The 24,719-nt window shown below is 41.4% G+C and overlaps 1 protein-coding gene across 1 annotated transcript in view; it reads right to left on the bottom strand.

The window, feature by feature from the left end:
* Positions 1-23,619, bottom strand: part of gabbr1a (gamma-aminobutyric acid (GABA) B receptor, 1a) — a gene marked incomplete in the record, with an annotated part of 47,376 nt that extends 23,757 nt beyond the window's left edge. Inside the window, 9 exon segments of the mRNA XM_035672031.1 lie at positions 1,558-1,635; positions 2,564-2,627; positions 3,425-3,670; positions 7,334-7,525; positions 7,764-7,829; positions 8,120-8,221; positions 8,946-9,116; positions 15,441-15,575; positions 22,594-23,619. Of these exon segments, the coding sequence (XP_035527924.1) occupies positions 1,558-1,635; positions 2,564-2,627; positions 3,425-3,670; positions 7,334-7,525; positions 7,764-7,829; positions 8,120-8,221; positions 8,946-9,116; positions 15,441-15,575; positions 22,594-22,869 (1,330 nt within the window).
* Between the last annotated feature and the right edge of the window lie 1,100 nt (positions 23,620-24,719).

Raw genomic sequence — 24,719 nt, 5'->3', positions numbered from 1 at the left:
GTGTGTCAACTGTCCATTCAGTCAGCTTGTTCGAACCATTTAAACACTCCTCCGTCCTTGATCAAGGAATCAGGACAGGGTGTTGCCATGGAGACCCAGCTCTATAACAGTTGCCACAGCGATTAGAAGAAGAGCTGAGCTGAAGTGGTTGTTAGGGCGACTGTGAAGAGAGTGAGAAAGTGAGGCAGGGAGGCGCCTGGTAAATACACAGGAAAACAAGCAGAGGGGTTAAGTTGAGAACCCCCGCGTGTGCTCCACCCTGTCAGCACGGAGCAAATCAAACGTGTCCCCCCCCCCCCCTTGTCAAAAAAACATCCCCTAACTGACTCAGCTCCAGAGAGCAGGAAATTACTCATTTCCTCACAACAAGTAGATGTCAGATAGATGCGTCTTTATTTGGTAAACAGTAAAAAAAAAAAAAAATTGAGCCTCAAAAGAGGAAGCAAGGCAAAAAACGGAGTAAACAAAACTCACCTCTGACAAGTTGGAAAGCAAGTCAGTCTCAACCCAGCAGGTTTTAACTGGGCTAACACAGAGCCTGTCACGTTGCAACAAGCCAAACTAAAGAGCTGGCAGCTGGCCCTCTTGAAGGACATGTTGCCTACATGCATACAGGTCACCCGTCCCTTGCCACTGCTGCTGACCTGGAATCACTACCTCTTCTGGGTTCAGTTAAGCCTTGGCAACAGATCATTTCCTTAAAAGCCTAAAAAAAGGCAGCTCTCTACGGGCCACCGAGGCGTACAGGATTGATTAGTGGCACACTCTGTCCAGGCACAAGTATGTCACCTCTCCAGGGAGGGACGGGCCAGTAAACAACCACAGACTTGGTCTTGGTGTCTGAAGCAAATCAGCAGTAATAGCTTTTCACAGCAAAGTAGAATATGGGCAGCAGGACTGGAAGAGTTGGTTCTGGTTTGTGTGACGTGAGCTCGAGCTTCTTCATGTAGCAGAATGATGTAAAACAAACTCATAGATTGGTTGGTTGAGTTAGCCCGGAGGTTTTCGAGGTGCAGAGGGAGAGACGTGAGCGAGTTGAAGGAGACAGCTGCATGCTGGTTTTCTTAAAACAATGGGAAGTTATTGTATTTGGCGCGTTGATTCTGCCGTGTAGTACTTTCACATCCTTATTTGCTTCAATAACCACTGACTTAGGTTTGAAAAAAACACTCCTTATATTGCAGAACGTCCCTGAGAATCATTGCGTTCACAATCATTCGCACACTGAAAACTCCTAGGTTAGCTGCCGCCCCATTTGACTACTGTGCATCTGCTGCGCCAACATTTTAACACACGTTAGACGGTGAGTGTGCAGGCAGTTAATTTTGGGGCGAGCGTCAGCAACAAAATAACTAGCTTCACCCAAACTTGTGGTTAGAGAAAATCCAGCATGATTACATATAATTTCGACAGCAACAAAGTCTAAATTAAGCCACGCTGAGGAGGTCTAATGTCACAGCACCAAGATGTGACCCCGTTGACTCACAGCATGACAGACAGGACACAAATACAGACACAGGAAGCTGAGTGAATAGAGTGTCATGAACTCCATCTTACCTATCCAAACATCATTGCCAAACCAGGAGAGGTTCTTCTGAGAGCTGTCATAGTAACCGATCTTCTTGTAACTGCCTCCTTTATGGTTGAGAAAGAGAAGCAAAACATGGAGTGAGAGAGTGAAATAAAAGCACAAAAGTCAGAAAGATAAAGTTGAATTAGTATTGCCTGTGTAATTCATTTTCTCTGCTGTTGTGTTGTGGGGGGATCAGGTTTTCAAACAATACAACAAAACTCAACAGAACTGATAAATATTTATATTCATGCAAACCCTGTAAAGATATTTTTCTATCATTCCTGTGCTTTCATATTAATGGAATGCGTGAGTACAGAAATATACACACAATGAACAGATAAAAGAAATGAGGAATGAAAAGGTGCATAAAGAAGGACAAACAAAGAAGTACCAAGGGGAGGAGAAGGAGAAAAGGAAGAAGAAAAAAAAAGGAGCTTATGTGGCGGTCTTGACCAGGAATACTGATGAGGTCGCACAGTGATTCAGGGATGCAAGTCAGGTCGTCTCATTGTGGATGTCAAATTACCTCGACACCACAACAGGAAATATGAGACAGAGCGTGAGGGGAAAGGGGCAGGATTATAAATTCTCATCTTTTAGGACGCCAAAGAGAACAGAGGTAGAAAATAATCCTAACCTTATCCTGTGCGGGGAAACTCATTAAGTCACTGGTGACAAATAGGATGCCATTTCCAGTAACGGCTTAAAACGAAGGCTTGTGCCCAATTAGAGCAGAGCCTAGAGTCAACACATTCCTGCATCAAGCCCATTCGCATGTTCAGTTGTAAGACACTGAGACCAATCGCAGTGCGGGCCACCACAACCCCCCCACCCCCCAAAAAAAGAGATATTGCTCTGGAATGAGCTGAAAGCAACAATCGATACATGATGAATACAGTTAGCGGTGGCTGTTTTTGATGAATAAGTGAAATTTAGTGTTCAGACGAGATTCTGAAATATCTGCGGGAGGACAGTGTGGGAGTGTTTTACCTTGCAGTTGCTCGATAAGAGTCATTGCCATCCTGGAACCCTGGGCGTCAAACACCACTTGGCCCTGAGACACAGACAGGAGGAAGTGTTTTAACCGCAAATGATTAACTCCTTTCTTAAAGGAATTGTTTGACATTTTGATAAATACACAAAGCTAAGTCTAGCTAGGACAGATTAGTTTAGCTTAGGACACAGACAGGAAACAGGGGAAACAGCTAGCCTAGCTCTGCCGAAAGTATAGTAAGATTGTACTGAGCAAGGTAACTGCTGAGATCGGGGAACGTGGCGGGTAACTCTAATGTAGTCTAGATACTAGTTAGTGTCATGTACAGAAGTAAAGTCAAGGACTGCACCATAGCAGTAGCAGGTGGTGGAGCCAGTGTTTAGTTTGTCCTGCTGGGCTACTGTAGAAACATGGCAGTGCAACATAGAAAATGATCCTTAATTTCTGATTATTATACACTAATAAAAACATACTTATCAATATTATATTCAATTTCTGCCATATACAAGAGATATCCCTAAAGCTTACACACTGGGCCTTTAAAAGAAAAAAATAAGTGATATGCTACATCACTGATGGTGATATCAAACACATTTTGTAATTTGTTCATTCTCTTTACACAAACATTTCACATGTCAGGGACTTGAAATGAGTGTGTCTCAGTTTGATCACCATGAAAAGCAACAACAGGAATTATATGGATCAAAAATACAGCTGTCAAAACACCTGTAAAAATCACTGCATATTCATATATGATAAATAACTATAAGGTACCAAAATTAGAGAATAAACATCTGTTTTTATTATCTATACTTCTTTCCCGTCTTTTTTCTCATCCTCATCTCTCATCTACTCACCGAAACTCCTTCAAAAGAGCTCGTGTTGAGGGCCCTGTAGATCTCAGAGGTAATATCATGGTTGTTATAGTTGAAATCCTCCAGTCGTCGGCCCTTGGCTTTAAGTGGTGCCACGGTCTTATTGAGGGCAAGGGCCAGAGCCCACACTGCATCATAGGCTAAAGGGGCCTCCTGAAACCCACCAGTCTCCTCTGGGTTCATCCCACCCAGACGAGACATCAAGGCAGCGATAAACTCCTGCGATGTCTGATAGAAACAGGACAGAAAGGATATCAAAGAGGAGCCCTTCTGAAGATAATGTTAAGGAGATTTTATATTTATATTTCTAGACATAATATATCTATTTCTCAATGGCTGTAAAAGACTGTAAAAGCAATGCAGTGGTGAATTGTCTCAAACACTTACAGTCCTACATGAACACACAATGCTCCGTGGCAGTTGATGTTGTATGACAGGATTTCTTTAAACTTAAATACAATCTGAAACCACAGTTTCAAGGAAAGGAAACGCTGTTGGTAAGAAGTGTGACACTTTTTTTAACCCCCATGATAAAATCGAGGTGATGGACTAGATCCACCCCAGTGTGTCCACCTATCATGAACAGTATTTTATATGCCAAAATATATACAAATCTAGACAAAGCAAAATATGTCACCATTTCTAAATGCAGAGTTAGGGTTAAGTTTTGTCTTATGATAACACCAGATTAGCATTTTGTGCTAGCCAGGGCTACAAGAGCTCCTGGGCTGACTAGAGGGCACTTAATCCTTAATAGCCTCTATTGAGGGGTAGTGAAGCTGACCAGAGGCCACCACTTGGACCACTTAAGTGCCCGACATGTGGACAGTATGTGCTATTATTTAAAAAATGAAACAGAAGAGGCGTCTTGGCATTCAGAGCAATGTCGCGGCTGCAGCTTGACATTTTTAAAGGAATATTATCGACATTTTGTAAAATATGTTTGCTCTTGCTTTCTTTATGAGAGTTCATACAACTCACATGCCTGTACACTAAATGTGAATTAACTCAACCAACAAAATCCACCTAGCAAACAACAAGTTGCGGTTTTACAAGGTTTATGGTGCTGGACATCATGACCTGGAGCAGTGGCTTTCTGAAATAGTCCAGTGAATAACTCCCTGGAAAACCACAACTCTGCATGTGTACATTTTGTTTTTGTCTGGATTAAACAAACTAAATATTTGTTAATTAATTATTGAGCTATAGGTGTGATGGTAGGCCTATTTTTACCAGGCAGAAGAACCAGACTAGCTGTTTATAGTTTCATATTTAGTGTACATCAATCTTATCATCTAACTCTTGGCAAGAAAGCAAATAAGCATCTACAGAAAAATTTTGAACTACTTCTAATTAAAATATGCTGCATTTACCTAAGAAAGGGTAAAAATATTTAGGTTTGTTACATACAGAGGCAGTTTTCTTCTAATATTAAATTTACCCCTTGAAGCTGTAGGTCATTAAGTGAGGTGCTATGCTTATTTTTTATACTGTCTCAGAAGTAGATTATTTTTTACTTGCTTTCAACTTGACATTTAATGCCAATATAATACACCCACATCTGGGTGCAGCTGGGAATTAAGAAATTCAATTTAGGGATGCAAGATAATTATCAGGGTTAATAATGGAAAATTTCTGTTAATAAAAAAACTATTGAGAGAATTAAATTACAGCCAACTAATTATTGGTCTATAATAATAATAATTTATAATAAATTGTTGCTCTTGTATGAACAACAGTGTTTTCAGTTAGACTGGGTCAGAACTGATAGGATATATGCTATGAAATGCTAAATCATCTATCTTTGCTCACTACATCTTAGCCTTTCTTGCCATCAGGCGTGTAAAACCTACAGGTCATCAACTTCTTTTTAAAATACAAAAATGTGAAACTATCTAATAACGGCCATGGGAAGCAGGTAATTATCATTTAATGTGTCTGCTGAAAAGAAAATCTGTACTTTACATCCCTAATTCAATTATTTAAAATGAAGAATTTTTACACATAGAGCAAATATTACTGATTCTGTGAACTTAAAATCTTTATACCAACTTTATAAAAAAGTATTCTTTTTTGTTGCGAGTGCACAATTAATGTGTTTAGACGTGTTTCTGTAATTAAACACAAATAAAAATGTTCTCCCTCTGAAAGCGGGGATACATGTGTGGAAATTATTGCTACCAATCATCATGGTGACCCTGTGGATTGTCTGAGGCCAATTAGGCCTACACACCCCCAATTCACTTATGTCAAATTCATCTCATTGAAATTCCACTTCGGCATTTGGCATTTAAATCTGCCACTACCTACTGAAAACTAGCTGACAATGTGCTATTGCAGACCCTGCGGTATCGGCACACTAGCTTCATCTGAGTGCTCCATCTAGAAGAAATATGCCAATTTCAAACTTGGAAATTGAATTTGAATAGATTGACTATGAGCAGGAGTTCTGGCTGTAATTCTTATCACCCGTTGAGCAGCACGTCAACAGCTAAATCAGCAGGTAGTGGCAGGTGCTGTATGAATATAAACAACAGCTGCTGATGAAGTGCAAGAGAGGGAAGGGGGGATAGAGGAGGGGGAGGGGGAAGGAAAAGGGGGATGGTGGAAAAGGTGGGGATGAGGAAATGAAAAGGAGAAGGGAAAAGAGAGGTGGGTAAACAAGCAGAATAAAAGGATGATCCACCATAGACCAGCAGAGTCAGAGAAGGTCAAACAATGGGAGAGATGGAGAGAGGAAGAGACAGTTTAAGAGGATTAGAGAAGGTGAACAGAAGAGAGCGACGAGTGAAAGAGAAGCAGAGAACGACAGTTACCTGGGAAGCTAAACGAGGGTAAAAACTATAAAAGATGTTCAGAAAGAGTGTGACAGCGGTAAACATCTGTGTTTCTACCCTCTGTCTGTGGATTAGGAAATATAATAGTGATTCAGGTCATACGCAGTTCGTTAAAGCTATGACATTATTATTCTCAGTCACTGGTCTTTCCTGGAAAAAAACTGTATCTCTATGGGAATTGACCCGTTTTACATAGATGGCAGAAGACATTTGTTAGGGATAAGGATAAGAAGAGCTCAGTGGTTAGAAAGAGCAGTGTAAGCCACGCTGGATGTACAAACAAAGAGGTCAAACTACATTAACAAACTTCCAAGGAGGAAGACATGGAAGGCAGAAGGAAAGTCAGGAAGAAATGAAAAACTAACTAACTAAAAAAAATCACAATTTTACTGTATTTGGGGCTTTTTTGCAGCCATATGCAAGTGCAAACACTGTAGTTTATTTTTATTTTGTTTTATTAGTGAGACTGGTACATAATCAGCATCACATTTGCACCCCATTTTTCTTTTCACCTTTAGAGTGCAAAATACAGGTGATAATTGGTGTAAACCAGTCTGTTCTTTTTTTGAGTATCTAAATTTATATGTTTGAAGATTGTAGGTACTTCATGATGGATGTTCGTGCAGCATTTTCTTCCCTTTCATTACTTCTCATATAAAATTATTCTGATTTAGCTTTTTGTATTGATTCAGCCCCCGTTTTTTGTGATATGTTTGTATAATGCATTTGTGGCAGGTTCCCATGTATTTGGACCATGGGAAATTCCATTGGGAACTCTATTTCCCAGGTGTACTGTCTGACAAAGCACAGGGGTGCCCTGTTTATGTCAATATAAGCTCATTAAACACTTGCATTGGACCTAGGTGCCTTAAGTATTTTGCATTGTGAAGTATAACTCTCACTTCACTCTATAACACAAATGTGACTTATTTATCAATTTCAAGCTGTTGATGTTACAATTCAATGTCACTAATTTAACATCAAATGTGACTTAATATCTATTTAATATAATCATCACAGTAGTGGGAGAGAACAATTTATTGTGTGTTCCCACCATGTTGGAGACGCCGCGGACAGTCTCAGGATTCAACATGACAATCTCGGTTGTCACATGTCCCTCCACGGCCTCCGTCATGTTCTCCACTGTGCAGTTGATAGCTGGGTCTTTGATCTTGAACCAGTTGTCTGCGTACCAGCCTATCAGGAACCAAACATACTTCTTCCCATAGAGCTTCTCCTTGAACACCTGCAGCAGCCAGGGGAGGGAGAGAGGCAGATATGGAGGGTGGAGGAAGGGAGGGAGAGAGAGAATGATAAATAAGCATGAGGAGAATTGTTCCCAGAGATGTGTTGAGCATGTTGTATCACTGCCAAACAAGGAAATACATTCAGACATTCAAACAGCTCATTACAGAGCTCAATTTCTGCTAATAGCCAGTCAGGTTCAGTCTACTGGGATCAGTTGAGTGGGAAAAGGTACTAACCTCACAAAACACCTTCCTGGCTTCAGTCTCATAAAAAAGCCCCACGATGATCCTCGCATCCTGGCGCTGCATCAAAACATGGAACAAACAAAACATTGCTTAGTTACATCAGTATCAGCAATAAAATTTCACTATAGCACAGCTTGATGTGGCAGCGCAGCGTGCCAAAGTTCCTGCTGCTTTGCAGGACGGCACGTACTGCTGTTCAGGAGTTGCTAATTAGCATGGCGCATTAATTTCCTCTATCAAATCTCCTCTATGCTAATGGTATCGTGTGCAGCTGTGAGCCAGAGAAAGAAGGAGAGGGGGAGATAGAGAGACGACCAGCAGCTGAGGTGAATTTTTAATCAAAGCACCTTGAGGTTCTTGACAGCGACAGCCGGGTCGGTGAGGAAACTCTGGCGAACGCTGATCTCGATGCCTGCCTCCTTCGTCCTCTGCTCCAGATCATCCAAAGTCTGCAAGATGAAAGGGAGGGATGGGGGGACAGACAAGGAGAGGTTGGGGGGGAGAGGGGGGAGAAGGATGAGGTTAGAAAGACAGCTGAACAGAGAGGGACAGAGAGAGGTGGCGTGTTGAGATTGGATAGACAAAAGAAAAGCAAGTCCAAACTGACAAACAAAATAAAGAATTTTTAATGTGTAAATGAGAAATGTCAAGAAAGGGATAGATAGTGTGGGGATATATGGCAATCAAGAGAGGCAGCATGGGAAGAATAGATTTTTAGACAAAGAACAAAAGTGGAAAGAAGAAAAGAAGAATGTGAAAAGGGAGAGGAAAGAATGTGAGAGCGGAATCATTAACCTCCATTACAGGAACCAGCCCAAGTGTCATGGTATCGACCGCCGAGCCTGGGAGAGATGTATTGCCTGATCAATATTTCTCACAACCAATACTCCAACAACAAATTACTTCAAAAATCCTCCATCAATCGCCAGGAGAGATTGCTTGAAGGAGCATCGCATAGCCTGAGAACAGAACAGCTCTCATAAACAAACATACAGAGGCAGGCGGGCGATCAGGCAACCAACACTTTACCATAAATGATGCGGCCGAAGTGAGGACATGGAGAAAGTGATGAAAAGCATTGCAGGAGATAAAGGAAAAGAAGAGCCAAGAGTTGGAGATAAAACAAAAGGTGTAAAAATTGAAGGTGAGATGAAGGAGATTAAAGTTACTGACCGAGGTGAAGACCTCGGTGGTCTGCTGGATGGTGGCAATGCGCGTCCACTTCCACTTCTGGAAGAGCTGCACCCTGGTGGGGTTGTGAAGGGTGGCCGACGGGTGCGTGCGGAAGAAGGTGGGGAAGCGCTGGCGGTTGGAAAGAGCCGGAGAGCTGGAGCCGTAAGACAGCTGAGAAACACAAGACATGACAAATGGGAGAAAAATAAGAGGAAACACAGTCACTAAGGCAGGTAGGAGTAAAGGATACAGAGGTTTAGTGGGAAAGGAAACAGAAACAGAAAAATATACTTCTGAAGGTCCTTCAAGGCATCAGTAGTAAACAGACTTCAATCAAAATGTATTCAAATCAGGCCTCTCTTGTTCTCCCCCTGTACACAGTGTTCTTTGATGATGACTGGTTCAAACAGAGAACAACAGAGAGGAAAGCCAGCAAAAAGACAGAGAACCACAGAAACAATCCCCGCTCCCATTTTCTCATTTTCATCCACACACCCTCCCTCCCGCCCTCCTTTAAGCTTCCCTCCGGCTTATCAGGTGTGCCGATAAACTCTGTAATTTCAATAAAAAAAATAACACACTTCACGCAGGATTTCCCACGCATACATTGCCATGAAATTAGGATGACACATTCTACTATTACAAACAGAGCAAATACAAAAAATTATCTAATTATTGTTGTCGCAAACAGTAGCCCCAGTGATCATCTGTTTCTTTCATTTGGACTCATATAATTTGAATTCGCAGGCACAATTCCCACAAGAGGCAGACTGCTAAGATATGCGTCCAAATCAGGGGGGAAGATGGATGGTGGGTAATGCCAACCGAAACAGTGAGAAGACTGTTCCTCAAACAATTAGTTTCACAGTGGCAACTCAAGATAAAATCCTCGACAGGTCTCCTTTAAAATGAGGAACCTGGCGTTTAGGGAACCATTACAGACAGAGACAGCCTATCCTGCTCCCCAGCTCTCATCTCCGCCCCATTACCGATACAGCTCTGGGATTTTCACCACTGGGAGTGAAAGGTTGGCTTGATGATAGATGTGAAATGTCATGTACAATGTGGACTCTCCACAATAACAAATCCCAGTGGGCACAGACAGGTTGACGGAGGCATCAAAACAAAAGAAGGGAAACTATACAGGAAGCGACAGCTGATTTGGGTGTGGCAGTGAAAGATCTAGAGAAACCAGCAGCAGATTTGCTCAATAATAAACATGAAAGGTAATATACATGAGCACATGCAGTGTGACGGGATCAAATGACAGAAAAACATATTTGGTTGGCTATATTCTATACTTTTTATTGTTAACAAACCACATGAAACTACCAAACACAACAATAGATGTAACTGACTAACAAGTGCTGCTTGTATGAAAAAAAAAAAAAAAAGAACTTCAATAGCTTTTTTCTGCTCCTGTGCTCCAGCGCTCCTGTAATGGTTCTACACACAGAGATGGGGACTCACAAGCAGGATTTAAGAGGCAGAGCAGTTCATCAATCAATCGTTTACTTAGTAAGAGTTCAATGCAGAGTTTGGCAACAGATAATGTGTCAGCGAGGGCAAACTAAGCAGGCAACAGACTGGCATGGAACAGGAACAATGGCTGGAACGCTTAGCCTGGGTGGTACGGTGCATTAGATAACTGGGGAAAGAGGGCTGGTATACAGGGCAGGTAATGAGGGAATAGGGAACATGTGTGCTGGTGGCTGAGAGGATCAGGTGAATGAGATTGGTGTAAATACCCTGAGGGCAACTATAGGGCAGGTGGGGGCAGGTATCTGATGATTTAAATGTGCAATATAACTAACAGAAATAGCCACTGTGACAGGTCCAATGAGACAAACCATTGCCCTGGGTGACGTGTTCCTTCATTACAGCCATTGCAGTTCATCTTAAGTTTATCCACAGCCATGCTTTGTGGCTTTGTGAGGTTGTATGTACACACAGCATGCTAACATCCTCACAATAACAATGCTGTTGTTTAGCAGGTAATAATTACCAGATTCCCTGTCTTAGTTTAGCCTGTTGTCATGCTAACACTTGCTAGCAATAAACAAAAAGTACAGCTGTGGCTGATGGGAATGTCATTAGTTTTGTAGGCAGGCCTATTTAATCATAAATCAACAAATTAAAATTTTGACCTGATGATGGCACTAGATGAAAAATCAGGGTATAAGCTGTCTAGGAACCATGGATGTCTGTGCTATTTTTAAATACTTAAAACTGAATGGGTCAGATTTGACCTGGTGGTGGTGCTAAAGGAAAAGTCAGGATCATCAGAGTGTGGATAAAAAATACAGTTATACTATTTATCTAATGTAATAATATTTACTTATTCTAGAGTAATTAATCTTGATAATTCACAGAACACTACAGAGTTACTGTTCTTTATTCTATTTGAGTGTCAGTATTCAGACTAGTCTAAAATACCTCCAAAAATGTCCATGACATTAGTAAAGGGTCTATCTAACACAAAAAGTATTGAATATATATTTTATAAGGAGCCATTTTGGACACAGACACCCTTTGACATGTTGCTGTTGTAATTATAAATGTCAATCTTCAGTGCTGTGAGCACCACAAGTTAAATTTGAATAAACTCAATTGTAGGAAGAGGCTGAATCATTCGCAGGGGCCAATATCTCAAACCCTAGACAAATAATAAAACAGCAACAAACTACCATGGCTAAATACGACTAGAGGTAAGTGAGAAAGCGTTATTTCTTTTTGTAATTTGAGTTAATAGACCCTTTAAAGTCACCTACTCACCAACAAAACTGAGGTGCTTTCAGCTTGGCCTTGACACAATTCATAGTTTATAAAATCTAGTTCTTGCAATAGTTTCATTAGCTACATGTCGGGTAGAGTGTAATAATTGAACTGAAGTCAAAAATTTAAAATCAAACTAGGAGCTGCAAGCTTCGGTAACACTCAAATAAACCCTCATCAGACAAGAAAGCAGTGACAAAACTGAAATGGAGCAAAAAGCTGTGCTGTGGCAGAAATAGACAGATGTAGCAGCACTCTGCAACAGACAGGCGAAGTTCCACATCGAAGCTTCCCAAAAACCACAAACAATATCTCTTGATTCTCAGCTCCTCAGATGTCCCGTAGCCTTGTAGTAGATCAATGCCCGTCTATGGCTTACAGTGCTTTTAGAAAGGGAGATGGTAGATCAAATTAGCACTGTGCCAAGAAGAACCGATCGAGTGCCCCTCCTTGATCAGCGTCCAGAAATGGAGGTTGCTTTTGCCTCCCCGGCGCTCTGATGAGCCGTGTTTGACATGCGAGGAGGTTCTTGCAGGCAGGCAGCATACAGAAATAATTGAGTGTGGCGGTTAGGAGGTTGTGCCAGTGGTGGCGTGTAGTAAAGAGAGACAGATCCCTTTGTGTATGGGGAGAATCGACTGCTCGAGTTGAGGGAGCGAGGCGGAAATGAAGAGTGGGAGAGAAAGACGGTAGAGATGGAAAGGAGGAAGGAAGGAAGGAATGAAAAAGAGGCTGAAATAGGGCAGACCAGCTCCAGGCAGCGACAGCAGACAGAGAAAAGAGGAAGGCAAAGAGTCAAAAAGTGGAAAATAGTTTTTAATGACGAGGAAAGACAGGGTGACAAAGAGAGAAAGACCATAATTGAGAAAGAGGGGTAGATGCCAACCACTAGAACTGATTGTTCTCGATGACTAATCTCTGGATGAAACTTCAATTATGGGACAAAGCTAATAAGCAGAGCACTGTGAGTGACAGAGAGGCAGATCAAGAGAAGACGGATAATGAGATAAACAAAATAACTGATGAAAGCATAAAAGGCTGAAATATTTTAAAAAAATAACAGCAGCAGATCTCTTGCTGATTTAGAGATCTGGGATGTGTTTGTACTTACAGTATTATCATGCAGCATGTGAGGTGAAGCAATATGTTTGGTCTTGTACTTAGTGTTGCTGTCAGTGCAGTATTGTTAAAATGTCTTGTAAAATAAATCACTGATTAAAAGCAGTGTGAAGTATTTTATAATCAATAAACAACTACAGCATTGATTTTGGGAACTTAGTATAATTACCGCAAGTCCAAAAGATCATAATTTTGTCCAACAGCGTCTGCAGTACATTTTACATTGTTTACAATCTTACAAACTGAGCTAAAGTTTTTGCAGTCAGTGTCAAGGTTTCTTATCAGCTCATATCTCTCTCTCACTCTCTATCTCTATGCTATATGGAACAAAGGTCCACAAGAGACAGAGATATGGGACAAGTAGCAACATTGCCTTCTTCGCTGTTTGTCTGGCATCTAGCTCTTGTTCCCTACGGAGGATCAGTGCAGATATATATAAGTCACTTTGGACAACAGGGTCTCCAAAATAAATGTAATGTCTTTGTGAGAGAAAGAAACAGGTTTTATGGCTAATGTGGTCCTAATTTTAAGACAGAAGTTCTAAATTGTTTCAAATATGGTCCCCTTAGGGTCAGGTTATGCTTAAGAAGAAATAGGATTTTGTCATTCAACCACCTCTAAAGACAAAAGTGTAGTAGTTCCGAAAGGCCAGAATGTGGGAGGGTGAAAAGCCGGCCATTATGAAAAGGGGAAACATGTGATAATCATTTAAATATGGGGGTAACTGTAAACATGTGTAGTAGACAGTAGAAATGTAAAGATATATCGTGATAAAAAATATGTGAAGATTAAAATCAGTGAGCAATTGGGTTGTGCACATAAAAAATTTGTGGAAAGAAAAAAGGTGGTTGAGAGGGAAATTCAGACCTTGTTTACTATCTCACTTCCCCACACCTGGGCAATCGCTGTGTGGAGCAAAAAATTTACCCAACAATTATTGAGGTGTTTTTAAAGTTTGTAATTTTGCAATTGCAGCCACAAAAGTCAATTACCATTATCTTAAACTGTGGCAAAGATTCAAGTCAGCAAAGGACTTGTGTCTTTTTTTAATTGTTCCCAATGAGGAGGGAGCGTATGTGGCAGCATGCGTCTGTCTAGAGAAGAAGCGTTGCACCCAGCGCTCCGCCTTTTTTGTGCAGCCGCTCTTAGCGTTCTAGTTGAAAATCTGCAAACTTTTTAAAGAGGCACCAGTGTCATCACTGTCACTCTTTTTCAGGCAACCAATCATTAGATGGGGGACTTGTCACCCGGGTAGGCAAGAAAATGGAGGAGCAGCTTGTTCTGACCGTGTCTGTCTATGCTATGTCAGACAGATATATCATAACAGAGAAAAGAAAGAAACAAATTAAAAGAAAAAACTATGTTGAGAGTTTTCTACCACATTTGGCTGTCATCTATGGTCACACTAGCTGTCTGTCTTTCTCCTCTGCTTGTTTGGCCGAGGGCGGGGGGCTCAGCTCCTACACACACATACACAGAGCGGACAGATGCTCGCAGTGGAGACCGGAGAGTGCACTGCAAAAACCCTTGATCCCTGCTTTACCCAGCGCCCTGCCATTATTTATCTGTCACAAAAAACCTCTTCCTCCTTCCTTCCTCCCTAACTGACTCAGTAATGTCAGTAATACATCAATATCTACCAAATTTTAGCTAACATTAGCCATAAACTATTAGTCAAGTAAGGCTGTAGCAGCAAAATGGGAGTATAGAGAATTAAGCATGCATTGTATTGTTTATGGCTTTTGTAAAAGTTACATAGTGTTCAGACATGTCAGACATGGCCTTGATGAGTTTGTTCACTCTGTTATATCTGTGTCCTTCGCTACTCTAATTAATCTTATTTGACTTAAAAGTTTACCCAAATTACTGTATACACATTTTCTCACTCATCCCTGGTGATGTCCAGCCGTGGAGATTTGTAGTAAGGTTTTATGTGTTCAGGTTTTGAGAGAGGAGATTTCTGCCTCCACCTAATCCACCTGGAGGTGAGTCCACATATCTCTCTGTGAACTATTGTCATTGTCAATTTTCTACCAAATAAATAGTCCCTATAAAAACTGTTGACAGTGTGCTCTGCGAATTTTCACTGGAAAGAGATGTTGCTGTTGAATTTCATTTCTCATACTGTGAATCCCACAAACAAACTTCCATTCATTTCCATTGTCTTGGGAGTGAGCAGAAATCTCAGGGACAAATATCTCAGCACCAGAACCCATAAAACTATCTGCATAACTGGATTTGACTAGAAGTAAGTGAGAAAATGTTTTCTTTCTTTTGCAATCAGGGTTAACCGACCCTTTAACCTAATGTATTATTTGGCAATTAGTTAGTTAGTTAGCTGTAGGCTACAACTTAAACTGCCTTTTTAAGCCTAAATTTGAATACGTGTTGCCAAATTGGCGTTCATATTTACAATTTATCCATGTATGTACAGAGCAATCATTGGATTACTTTGATATTGCAGAAAACATACAAACATGATCATTCTTAGGCAAGTTCTGGAGTTTTAAGGAGCCTCTTTTTAGTATGGTTTGGGTTCAAATGGATTCAAAACATGGGTTGAAAGTGTGTACTTTGATACAAACAATAAAAGAAACCCACCACTATGAGGTTCCACATGCGAGCAGCTTCGGCCACCAACGTGGAGACGCCACTGCAGCCGGGCATCAGGACGATCTTGATGGGCTCGGTGTACAGAAGGTCATACAGCAACTTGGTGGCTTCTCCTGGATCACACTGGAAGGACAAAATGACAAATTGTTAAATGGATGGACAGATGAATAGATGGATGAGTGGATCAATAATAAGGAAGACAAATGAATAGAATTGATCGAAAGAGAGAGAGAGAAAAGGGGGAGAGACGGACATGGAGGAGTCAGAGGGAGGAAAATAGGAATGATAAGGGTGAGGGAGGCAGATGGAATGAGAACAGACTGGGTGAGGAAAAGGAAGAAATAAATAAGCAATAAAGTGTGGGAGATGGAGGCGACTGTAAACAAAAAACAGAAAGAAGAAAACAGTAGATAAAGAAAAAGGGAAATGACAGAAGTAGCAGGGAGTGACAAAAAGGACAATGCAAATGTGAAGAGAAAAGACAAGTAGGAGAAAGAAAAGGACACGTAAGAAAATAGAAGGAACAAAACAGACAAGGTCAAGATAAACTAAAGGAAGATGGCACAAAAGGAGCAGGAAGCAGCACAAAAGTAGATGCAAATATGGAGAAAAAAGACGAGCTGGAGGAAGAAAAAAATTATCCGCACAGAGTTTACGTCCAAACACAGCCAGTGCGTCCACAGATCAAGACATAAAAACAGAAAGACAGGCCGAAAACCAAACAAAAGTGAGCCCGATGACCAAAACAACAGCCATCACAAGTCATTACAACCCTCCAATAAAGTCATTTGCAGCATGTCTAGGTTGGCGAGAGGGTGGCTGGAACGATCCATCACCGCTCTGTCAGCCAGATTACCGACAGGCCATCACCACCACAGTGTTCATCAGAGTCACAGATAAACTGGCCTGACACATCTAATGATTCAGCATGGAAGAGCAGATATGGCTCGCAAACACAAATACACACATGCACATTTTAAAAAATACACCCCAGATGAGTGTCACAAACAATCACACCGCGGCAGGTGACGCCGACAGCCGATATGGCTCCTAATTGGGGTGTTTGTCTCAACGGCTGAATTGTCTCTTTGAGGCAGCCCTGTGAGTTTTCTGAAGAGGTAATCACCACTCAGAATCAAGGAATATGTGGAATAGCCAGGCTTCTTATTGAGTGACGTGTTTTCCATTAACTCTCGATTCAGTGGAATTATAGAGGTGTCATGTCATCGCAGAAAAAGTCAGGCTGTTTACATGCACTAGATAATTCAATCTGAACCTTATTAAAGTAGAGCTCTGACTGCTGACTTCTTCACATTAAAGTCTCTATATGTTTTTTTTTATTGGTCTTAATCAAGCTTTGATTTATTGAGCCACACTAGACTTTATTATTATTTAAAGTCAAGGTAATCGTTGTAGACTGCAGAAAATAAGAGTATCTGTAATGTCTCTGGCATAGGCACCGATTCAGTGGGTGCTCGGGAGCTTGGGCACCCACAGGGAAATAATACTGTGAGTGACCATATCGTTAGAAAGGGCATAGCAGAGAATAGGCACAACAAAGTTTTAACTCTGAGCAAAACCAGTGTCCATTCCTATATTTGTCATTGTTTGCACTTTGCATCAACTTGTGAACCTCTGCTGTCTGACCTTATTAGCTCTAACAAGCGTACAATAATATTCAAACCCAAGGCCATTAACACAGCCTGTCCACTGGCTTACCACTGAAACCCTTGTTTTTGCCAAAAGATGGCATTGATTTATGTCCAAATTTGGGCTGTAGTGTGAAGCTCGGTGGAGTTAAGGTCAGGCAAGGAACTGTCAATCAGACCTTCATATCTTCTTAAAGTTGGGACTGGGATTGGAGTCTTGATTGGGAGTCTGATTATTGTTTGTATCCACCGACAAGGACAACATGAGAGCTCTCCAAAAGTGATGCCAAGATATTGCAATCTCCCTCTGGTGGCTGTCTGCAGTATAGGTCATAAAGCCTGCTGCCTTTAGCAGATGGGACATGGGGCAAACTAAAATATCCAAGTACACTTCAAATTCGTTTTTCCCAAAGATGGTTTCTGTCATTTTATCTAGATTTTATCACTGCCAGCCGGGCAGCAAAACGTATGGGCCGGACTTCAATACACCCGGAATCTGGGATATGATAAGTGGAACCGCCTTTAATGTGCGCTGCTTACGAGAAAGACTCACTTACTAGCTGAGATTCCATTCACTTAAAAGAGTACTTCACCGATTTAGCATTGCCCTCCTAATATCACTGTTGGACTCATATATCGCCATAGCTGTGCATAGCACAAACAACAGCTTTAACTCATTTGTTTCTTACTTGTGCAGCAGAACATAGGACAAATACTTTGAATTCTTCATATATTGTATCATTTTGTGGGGCCAAGAACATTAAAATGTTTTTATATTCAATGTACTCTCAATATAAAGAATATAAACCTATTAAAGACTGAGTCATGCAAAAACCAACAACAAAACAAACACAAAACAAAAATTTTTGCACTCCAGCACTTTATTATTATAGTATTATAGTATGTAAGATACATATCAATAGATTAAAGTCTCGCCTTGTGATAATTTAAAAAAAAATATTCCAGGTACACTTACAGCAGAAACTGAAACCTTAGTAATATGTTATCTCTCTACCTTCAAAGCTGTCTGGCAGTCCAACAATGTAATAAGTCCTTGAAAACTTGGTGTCCAAATTCAGCGCAAGGGTCCAAAGATCAAAGATAGGTAATTTGTTTTAATTTAATACACCACCACAAAGAGCAGGGTGGCTTGATCACCAAAACCTGCAGCATAGAAAGTACAAGAATAGCTGGCTTTTATGGATTTGAACTCACTGACCAACTACAAAACAAATCTGGACAGGAATCCCATTACTTGTTGACATTAAAATACTGTCCTAAGCTGACTACTTTAAATAATTAAGTGCATGCCTGTAAAAGTACTCGATGAGCACTCCATGCACTGCTGACCAATTTCAATTCACTGGGTTAATATCATTAATATTGACCGGGAACGCAGCTTCACAATATTGATGTCATATAGGCAACCTTGTGCAATGCAGGGCCGAGAGGCTGCAGGTTTTTCTTCCGATCAATCACTGCACCAGCTGATTTCACAGATCACTTCCTCCTCTCTGGTGTAAAATCAGCTGCTGTAGTTGAGCTGGATTCAAACCTGCAGCCTTTTGTGCGTCCAAAGCACACGGTTGTTTACTCCTCATACAACAAACTGCTGTGTTATCGCCGTTTGATGGAGATGCAGATTGACACACGGACCTTTCTAAATACTCTCTTTCCCGAAGGTTGTTTGTGTTCTCTGTCACTGTGGCTGTGGGCTGGTGGCATGCTGAGAAGAAGCTTGTTAGCTTTCTGGTGTTAACAGTGTTTTAACTATACTCTGATGAGCAGTAATTCAGTGCCTACGCTGATTAATTAATTATTTAATCAATTTATGATTACCATGAAACATCGCAGCTTATAATGATAGCTTGTTTCCATACATTTTCCATATTACGTGTGTAGGAATTAGAATTAAATCAGAAAGTGCAGATTCTGACCTTGTAGAGGTTATTTAAGTATTGTCAGCTTCACTAAAAACAGAAGAATTATAACTGAATGTTTGCTGGTAAAATATAATAAAATGCATTAGTGAGTTATACAGCTTTATTGGGTGGGAAATCAACGGCAATCTCCAATGAGACACTTAAAAAGCTTTTAAACCCCACACTCAACACATATAAAATAAGTCTCCCCTAGATCTTTGAATGTAAGATGTCAACATTTCCCCTTAGTTTACAAGATTATATGTAATCTCAAATAAAGACTTAAATTTAAAGTCTTAAAACAGAGGAGCAGAAGCAACAGCTTGAATACATTCAGTTGTTTTACCTCTTACAGTTACTTCAGATGTATAATGAAGGGGGTCTATTGAACGCAGGTGCAAAACAGCATCAGCCTCCATAGTTGAAACTTACTTTCATTCAAGTGTTTCTGCGAGCGTAAGAAATGAAACCCTTGGTAACAAAATGCGAACACGGCGCAGTAAGAGGTGAAAAAGCACACAGTGTCCCTTATGAAAAAAAAAATAGTGAGAGAAAACAGGGGTGTTGGCAGGTATGCAATAAAGGCTGAGGAATCTCTGCTATTCTTGGAGGTCTGTCTTCTACAACCCTCTGGGGCCATCACCATTTCCACTTTCATTTCTAGCCCTCCTTGGCTCATAAGAGAGCCTGGGTTGACGGCCCCCAATGCCATTCACATATACACACATTTACCAACAGACACACGCACAGATTGTGTGTTTACGCAGCCATAAAAATGCACTCGTACAGCCACACATATATGACACAGTATAACACCTCTGTCGCTGTCCTCTGTGCTGAAATTCCCTGAGCCAATATCAGTGTTGCCGTTAACGTGCCCATGTTGCCTTTCCAATCAGTCAAATTCAGCTTGCGAGAACCTATGAAAGAAAATTAAGGTTCTCGGGGCTGGGAAGAACGGAAGAAGATACTGGCTCGTCATAATATACTCTGTAATTACACTCCAGATTGAATAATATAAAAACAGAGCGAAGAGGGGATAAGATAAGGGCCTGGGGACAGCCTATATATTGAATCTCAAAGCACGCTCAGCTACATCTCCTAATTTCCTCATAATTACGTCTGGCACCCCACTCCGGGCTTGTATGCCAGTGGACATGCATGAGAACCAGTGATGAATACTGGTTATGCCACAGTGGATGAGAAATTGTGTCATGGCTGCCAATTAAAATAAAGGGCGGAAGTGAGGGAAGCACCTTGTTTCACCATTTCTCTGTATCTCCACTGTCTCACTCCATCACTGTTAATAATTGATCAAAGTTTGCAGTCTCGGCTTTGATATATCCATGGCAACGGCCTGCGCGGAGAGTGTGTGTCTGCACGTAGCGTGTGTGTTACTGTGTGTACGCGTCTGTCTGTGTGTGTAGATCTCAGAAGGCTGTAAATAGTCTGATGCTGTCGCCAGAATAGCCAGAGAAACAAGCCGTTCTGCTACCACAGGGTATCTGCATCCATTAAAAGGACAGGCTGGGATTAAGTGTTGAGCTTCATGAATATTGTATGATGTTGAACAAGCTGAGGACATCGCTTGATACTCCAAACCTTAATGGTCACAGACTGGTGTATGTGTGTGTGCATGTGTAGTGTGTTTAGGCACCTGTTTGCCAACTTTAATGCCATCTTGTTTTCAGTACCGCTGTTAGACTTTAAAGACGCAATAAAAGTTCCTCATCATGATAAATTCAGGTGAAGAGAGTCTGATGCATAATTATGCTTCTCCAGCCTTGATCTTGAGATCCAAGCAAACAAAGGGCCAGTTACGCCCCTTGTCTTAATCTCTCAGTTAAACAAAGAGTTTTACAACCTGGAGATTTGTTCTCTGACCAAACAAGAATGAGGATGTAATGAATGGATGTAAATATGACAGCTAATTAATCCCTTTCTTATAATTGCTTTTTCTGCCTTTCTGAGGGTAAGATCCTCATTACTATTCCAGCCAGGTGAAAAAATGTTTGCAATCAGAAGGTTAAAAAAAACTAATTCCAAACACACCGTACCCAGAGCAGGAGCAATAAAATCCCCCCTTGACTTAATTCAAGGAATTAACCAGCATCACTCAGACAATGTTATACCAGCCTCTTTGAGCTGTTCTATTCAAAGGATCTGCATCTATTTCTTGAGCCCGAGGCACCAGCGACTCCTGAAGCACGAGGAGTGATGTTTTCCAATCCCTATGAAATCTGTTCATGCAATTGCTTTATCTTTATGTTTATGGCAGCTACATCTGCAGCTGCCTGCTTCACTACACTTGTAATCAGAGGATACACACACACACACACACACACACACACACACATTGGATCTGTTTAGCATTGGATTGCAAAGAACAAGGTGTATGCATAACAGAATACGAATAAGCATGCACTGTACTATCAGCTCTGCATACATCCAGCAGCATATGAATTTGCACACATATTTTCACAGAGCTGAAACCTTATTTGTTTCTGTGGTTTGCTTCAAGAGTAACTGTGTTGCCATGCCAACTCTCCCTCTCTCGCTCTCTCCTCTCTCACACACACACACAAGACACCCACACACACACACTCGCTCTCTCTCTCCCTGCTATTCTGTTTAACAGGATTCCAATGCAGAGCCGTGTACACCAATCAGAATAAAGCTCGTAGCAAATTTCTAACCAGTCCCAGTACAGTTAACTGTTTGGTGCCACCGCCACTCTCCAGGCATCTGTCCTGCAGCATGATTGATAATAACCCTCGGGAGGGGAGACAGAGGGGATATCAGTAATTGTTTTCATTTGTCTCCACTCATCCAATTGTTGAGGAAAAAAATGGTTCCTTTTGGAGAAAAACTTTCAGAATAGCAATTAGAGCATGTAGCAACAAGGCGCAAATAAAACAGTTTTTACAAAAATAAATAATGTGCTCTTTGATTAAAGTCTGTCAGGGTAGTGGGTGGTAAACTGGGGCAGCGAGGGGAAATGAAAGCGGTCGGGGGGCGGATATTGGATTTATAGTGGTTGATAATGCTGACATTTTAAAATACCACCATGATTAATGATTGATGAGCAACAAGCAGGAGGTGTGTTTGTTCATTTAGCACAAACCAGCTCTGTACAGGGCATGGCAGCACCCTTTGTTAGGCAGAGTGAGGACTTGAGGATTGGTTATCAGCAGGGTGACCTTTTGTGAAAGCTTGAGATCTGTGACTTGGGAAAAGGCAGGGTGTTCTTAAAAAGGCAGCCTGTACTGTTGTTATGGCGAAGTAAAATGTATAAAAATGTCATATATACCTGACATGACTCTTGAGAAAACCAGAGCGGAAAATAAAATAAGCTCCATAAAGTCAGAAAACATTGGTTGATTGCAAGAGGAAACATAAAAATGTAACACAGCAGTGATGACATAGGCTGTTCAGCACACTTAAAACGACACAACAGGGTCAGTTACTCCTCGTGATAATTTGAGAGGCAGATCAGTAGATCCCTCACTGACTGACACCACACATCACTTAAGTGCGCACCTCCTCTGACTCTCCTCCACATGCACTCACCATGCTGTCGTAGTGGATGAGCTCCAGCTCGTAGTCAGGCAGGATGTCGCTCCTGTTGTTCACCAGGTCCAGGGCCATCTGAGCGGAGGGCATACACGCCTGGCCGCCTGGCCAACCTCCGCTCATGGGGAACAACGCTCCGATGTACAGCTTCTTCTTGCCTGCGGACGGCCGTGGCCAGAGGAGGAGAAGGACGATGAGAGTTGCACGGAGGAACATCGCATGCCCGCGGGCTGCGCGAGTTGCCCGCGGAGGACTTCTGCAAATGACCAGCATGGTTCAAGGTGAGCTGAACCGGAGCAAGGTGGCCTCGGTGCTGCAGTGGGATCGAGCCGGGCAAAGCTTGTTATTTTACGTGTGAATTCTGCAACTAAAGATTTAAGTGAAGTCAACACGTGTCCTTAGAGCGGGTTTTGGATTTTCTGTTGAGCTTTGCAGGTATCGTGTCACCAAACTGTTTTACTTTAAATTGCAAGTGTTTAGCGAGGAGTAAATAATTTAGTCAGCGTATAATGTAGCATAATGCATGGTTAATTATAGATGGCATGCTGGATATTTTCGGGACAAAGTCAAGCACAGTTCAGCCTTCACTTCGCAGAGCTCGTAGCGATCATGTGAGGACACGGTGCCGCTCTCCTCGAGATGCTCATCAGTCAAGTTTCAAACGAACCTCCATCCTGCAGTCCAACTCGTTTCTATGCGATTCCACACCAGCTAAACTAACGCGTCGCTTTTTTTTGCTCGCAATCAATCATGAATATTGGACCGCGCGTCTCTTACTCACGACTTTTACGCACAAAAAAAAAGGACGCGCGAATTAGATCAGACGCCGGAGTCCGCGGAGAACACGTCAAACGAGTCAAATGACTGTGGATTGGGAGCTGCGGGTAAAAAAAAACGAGTGGAGTGTGAACTGAGAGCTGAAGCAGCGGAAATAGCAGGCTACATCTCTCCCACCCCCCCTTTAACGCAGCCGTATTCCAGCAGATGAAACGATATGCCGCGGAAAAGCAGGCGCGCCAGAGCTCTGCGTCTGATCCACTGCAGCACCGGCTGGCTGAGTGTGAGTGAGAGAGGGAGAGAGAGGAGAGAGTGAGCTAGTCTGAAATGTATGCTGAGAGAGAGAGATAGGAGAGAGGAGGGAGAGAGAGAGGGATGAATGGTTGGGAGGGGGCTCTGGGCAAAATTCTCCTCAAAGATTTTCCAATGAGTTACACGCTTAGCTTAACTTAAACAGTACATCCATCCCACAACAGTCCCACACAACCTAATTTTGTCACATTTTCTTTGCATTTGGCTCCTTACTCCCACCACTTGCTGCAGCTGCTGGGTGACACTGTGGGCTAGAGCATCCATAATCCATTTCTGATCAATGAATCAGCACAAGTGGGTAAATATTGACAGTAGCTGGGTTAAAGGCCAACTTAAAAAAAAATGAATATGCAGGGAGTCAGCTTTGTTTTCTCCAAGTACATATTTGGGCTGTGCGAAATGGTTCAAATCAATATCACAACATCAGTGATGAAGATGTTTCTGATATTGATTAATATCGGGATAACTACAACTGTAGGTAACTAATATAAAACAGTCAGCTCTTCACATAAGAACAATATCCAACAGTGTGATCATATATTGTCACAATTTGATTCCACTAAAAGTTGCTTAACAATAATATTTAAGTCTGGCCTAAATTCTCTTTTAGGTCTAGGTTGCATATAAGTAATTTCAGTGGCTACATTTTAATTTTAGTTTCGATTGGCAGCTGGTTTACATTTTCATAATTAAATCATCTGCTCATTCCTTTTTTTTATCAGCTTAATTGTTTAATCTATTAAATGTCAGGAAATAATGAAAAAAGCTGCTATTACAATATCCTAAAGGTGACATCTTCAAATTGCTGGACCAACAGTTTCACATATTCTGTTTACATAAGACAAAGAAAAGCCACAAATACTCAAAGTTCAGAAGCTCAAATACAATCATGTTTGTTAATTATTCTTATTATTGCTTGTAAATGAACTCAAACAATGAATCGACTCAAACGGTCTCATCAAGATATTTGCCGCTAAATTTCCAAAGGAAAAAAAAAGAGACTAGAACACACTGATTGATTTGTAGCCTTTGAT

This window comes from Morone saxatilis, unplaced genomic scaffold (genome assembly GCF_004916995.1).
Source record: "Morone saxatilis isolate NCDOM2014 unplaced genomic scaffold, NCSU_SB_2.0 Contig24, whole genome shotgun sequence".
NCBI lineage: Eukaryota > Metazoa > Chordata > Actinopteri > Moronidae > Morone > Morone saxatilis.
This window is presented reverse-complemented; position numbering and strand designations above follow the sequence as displayed.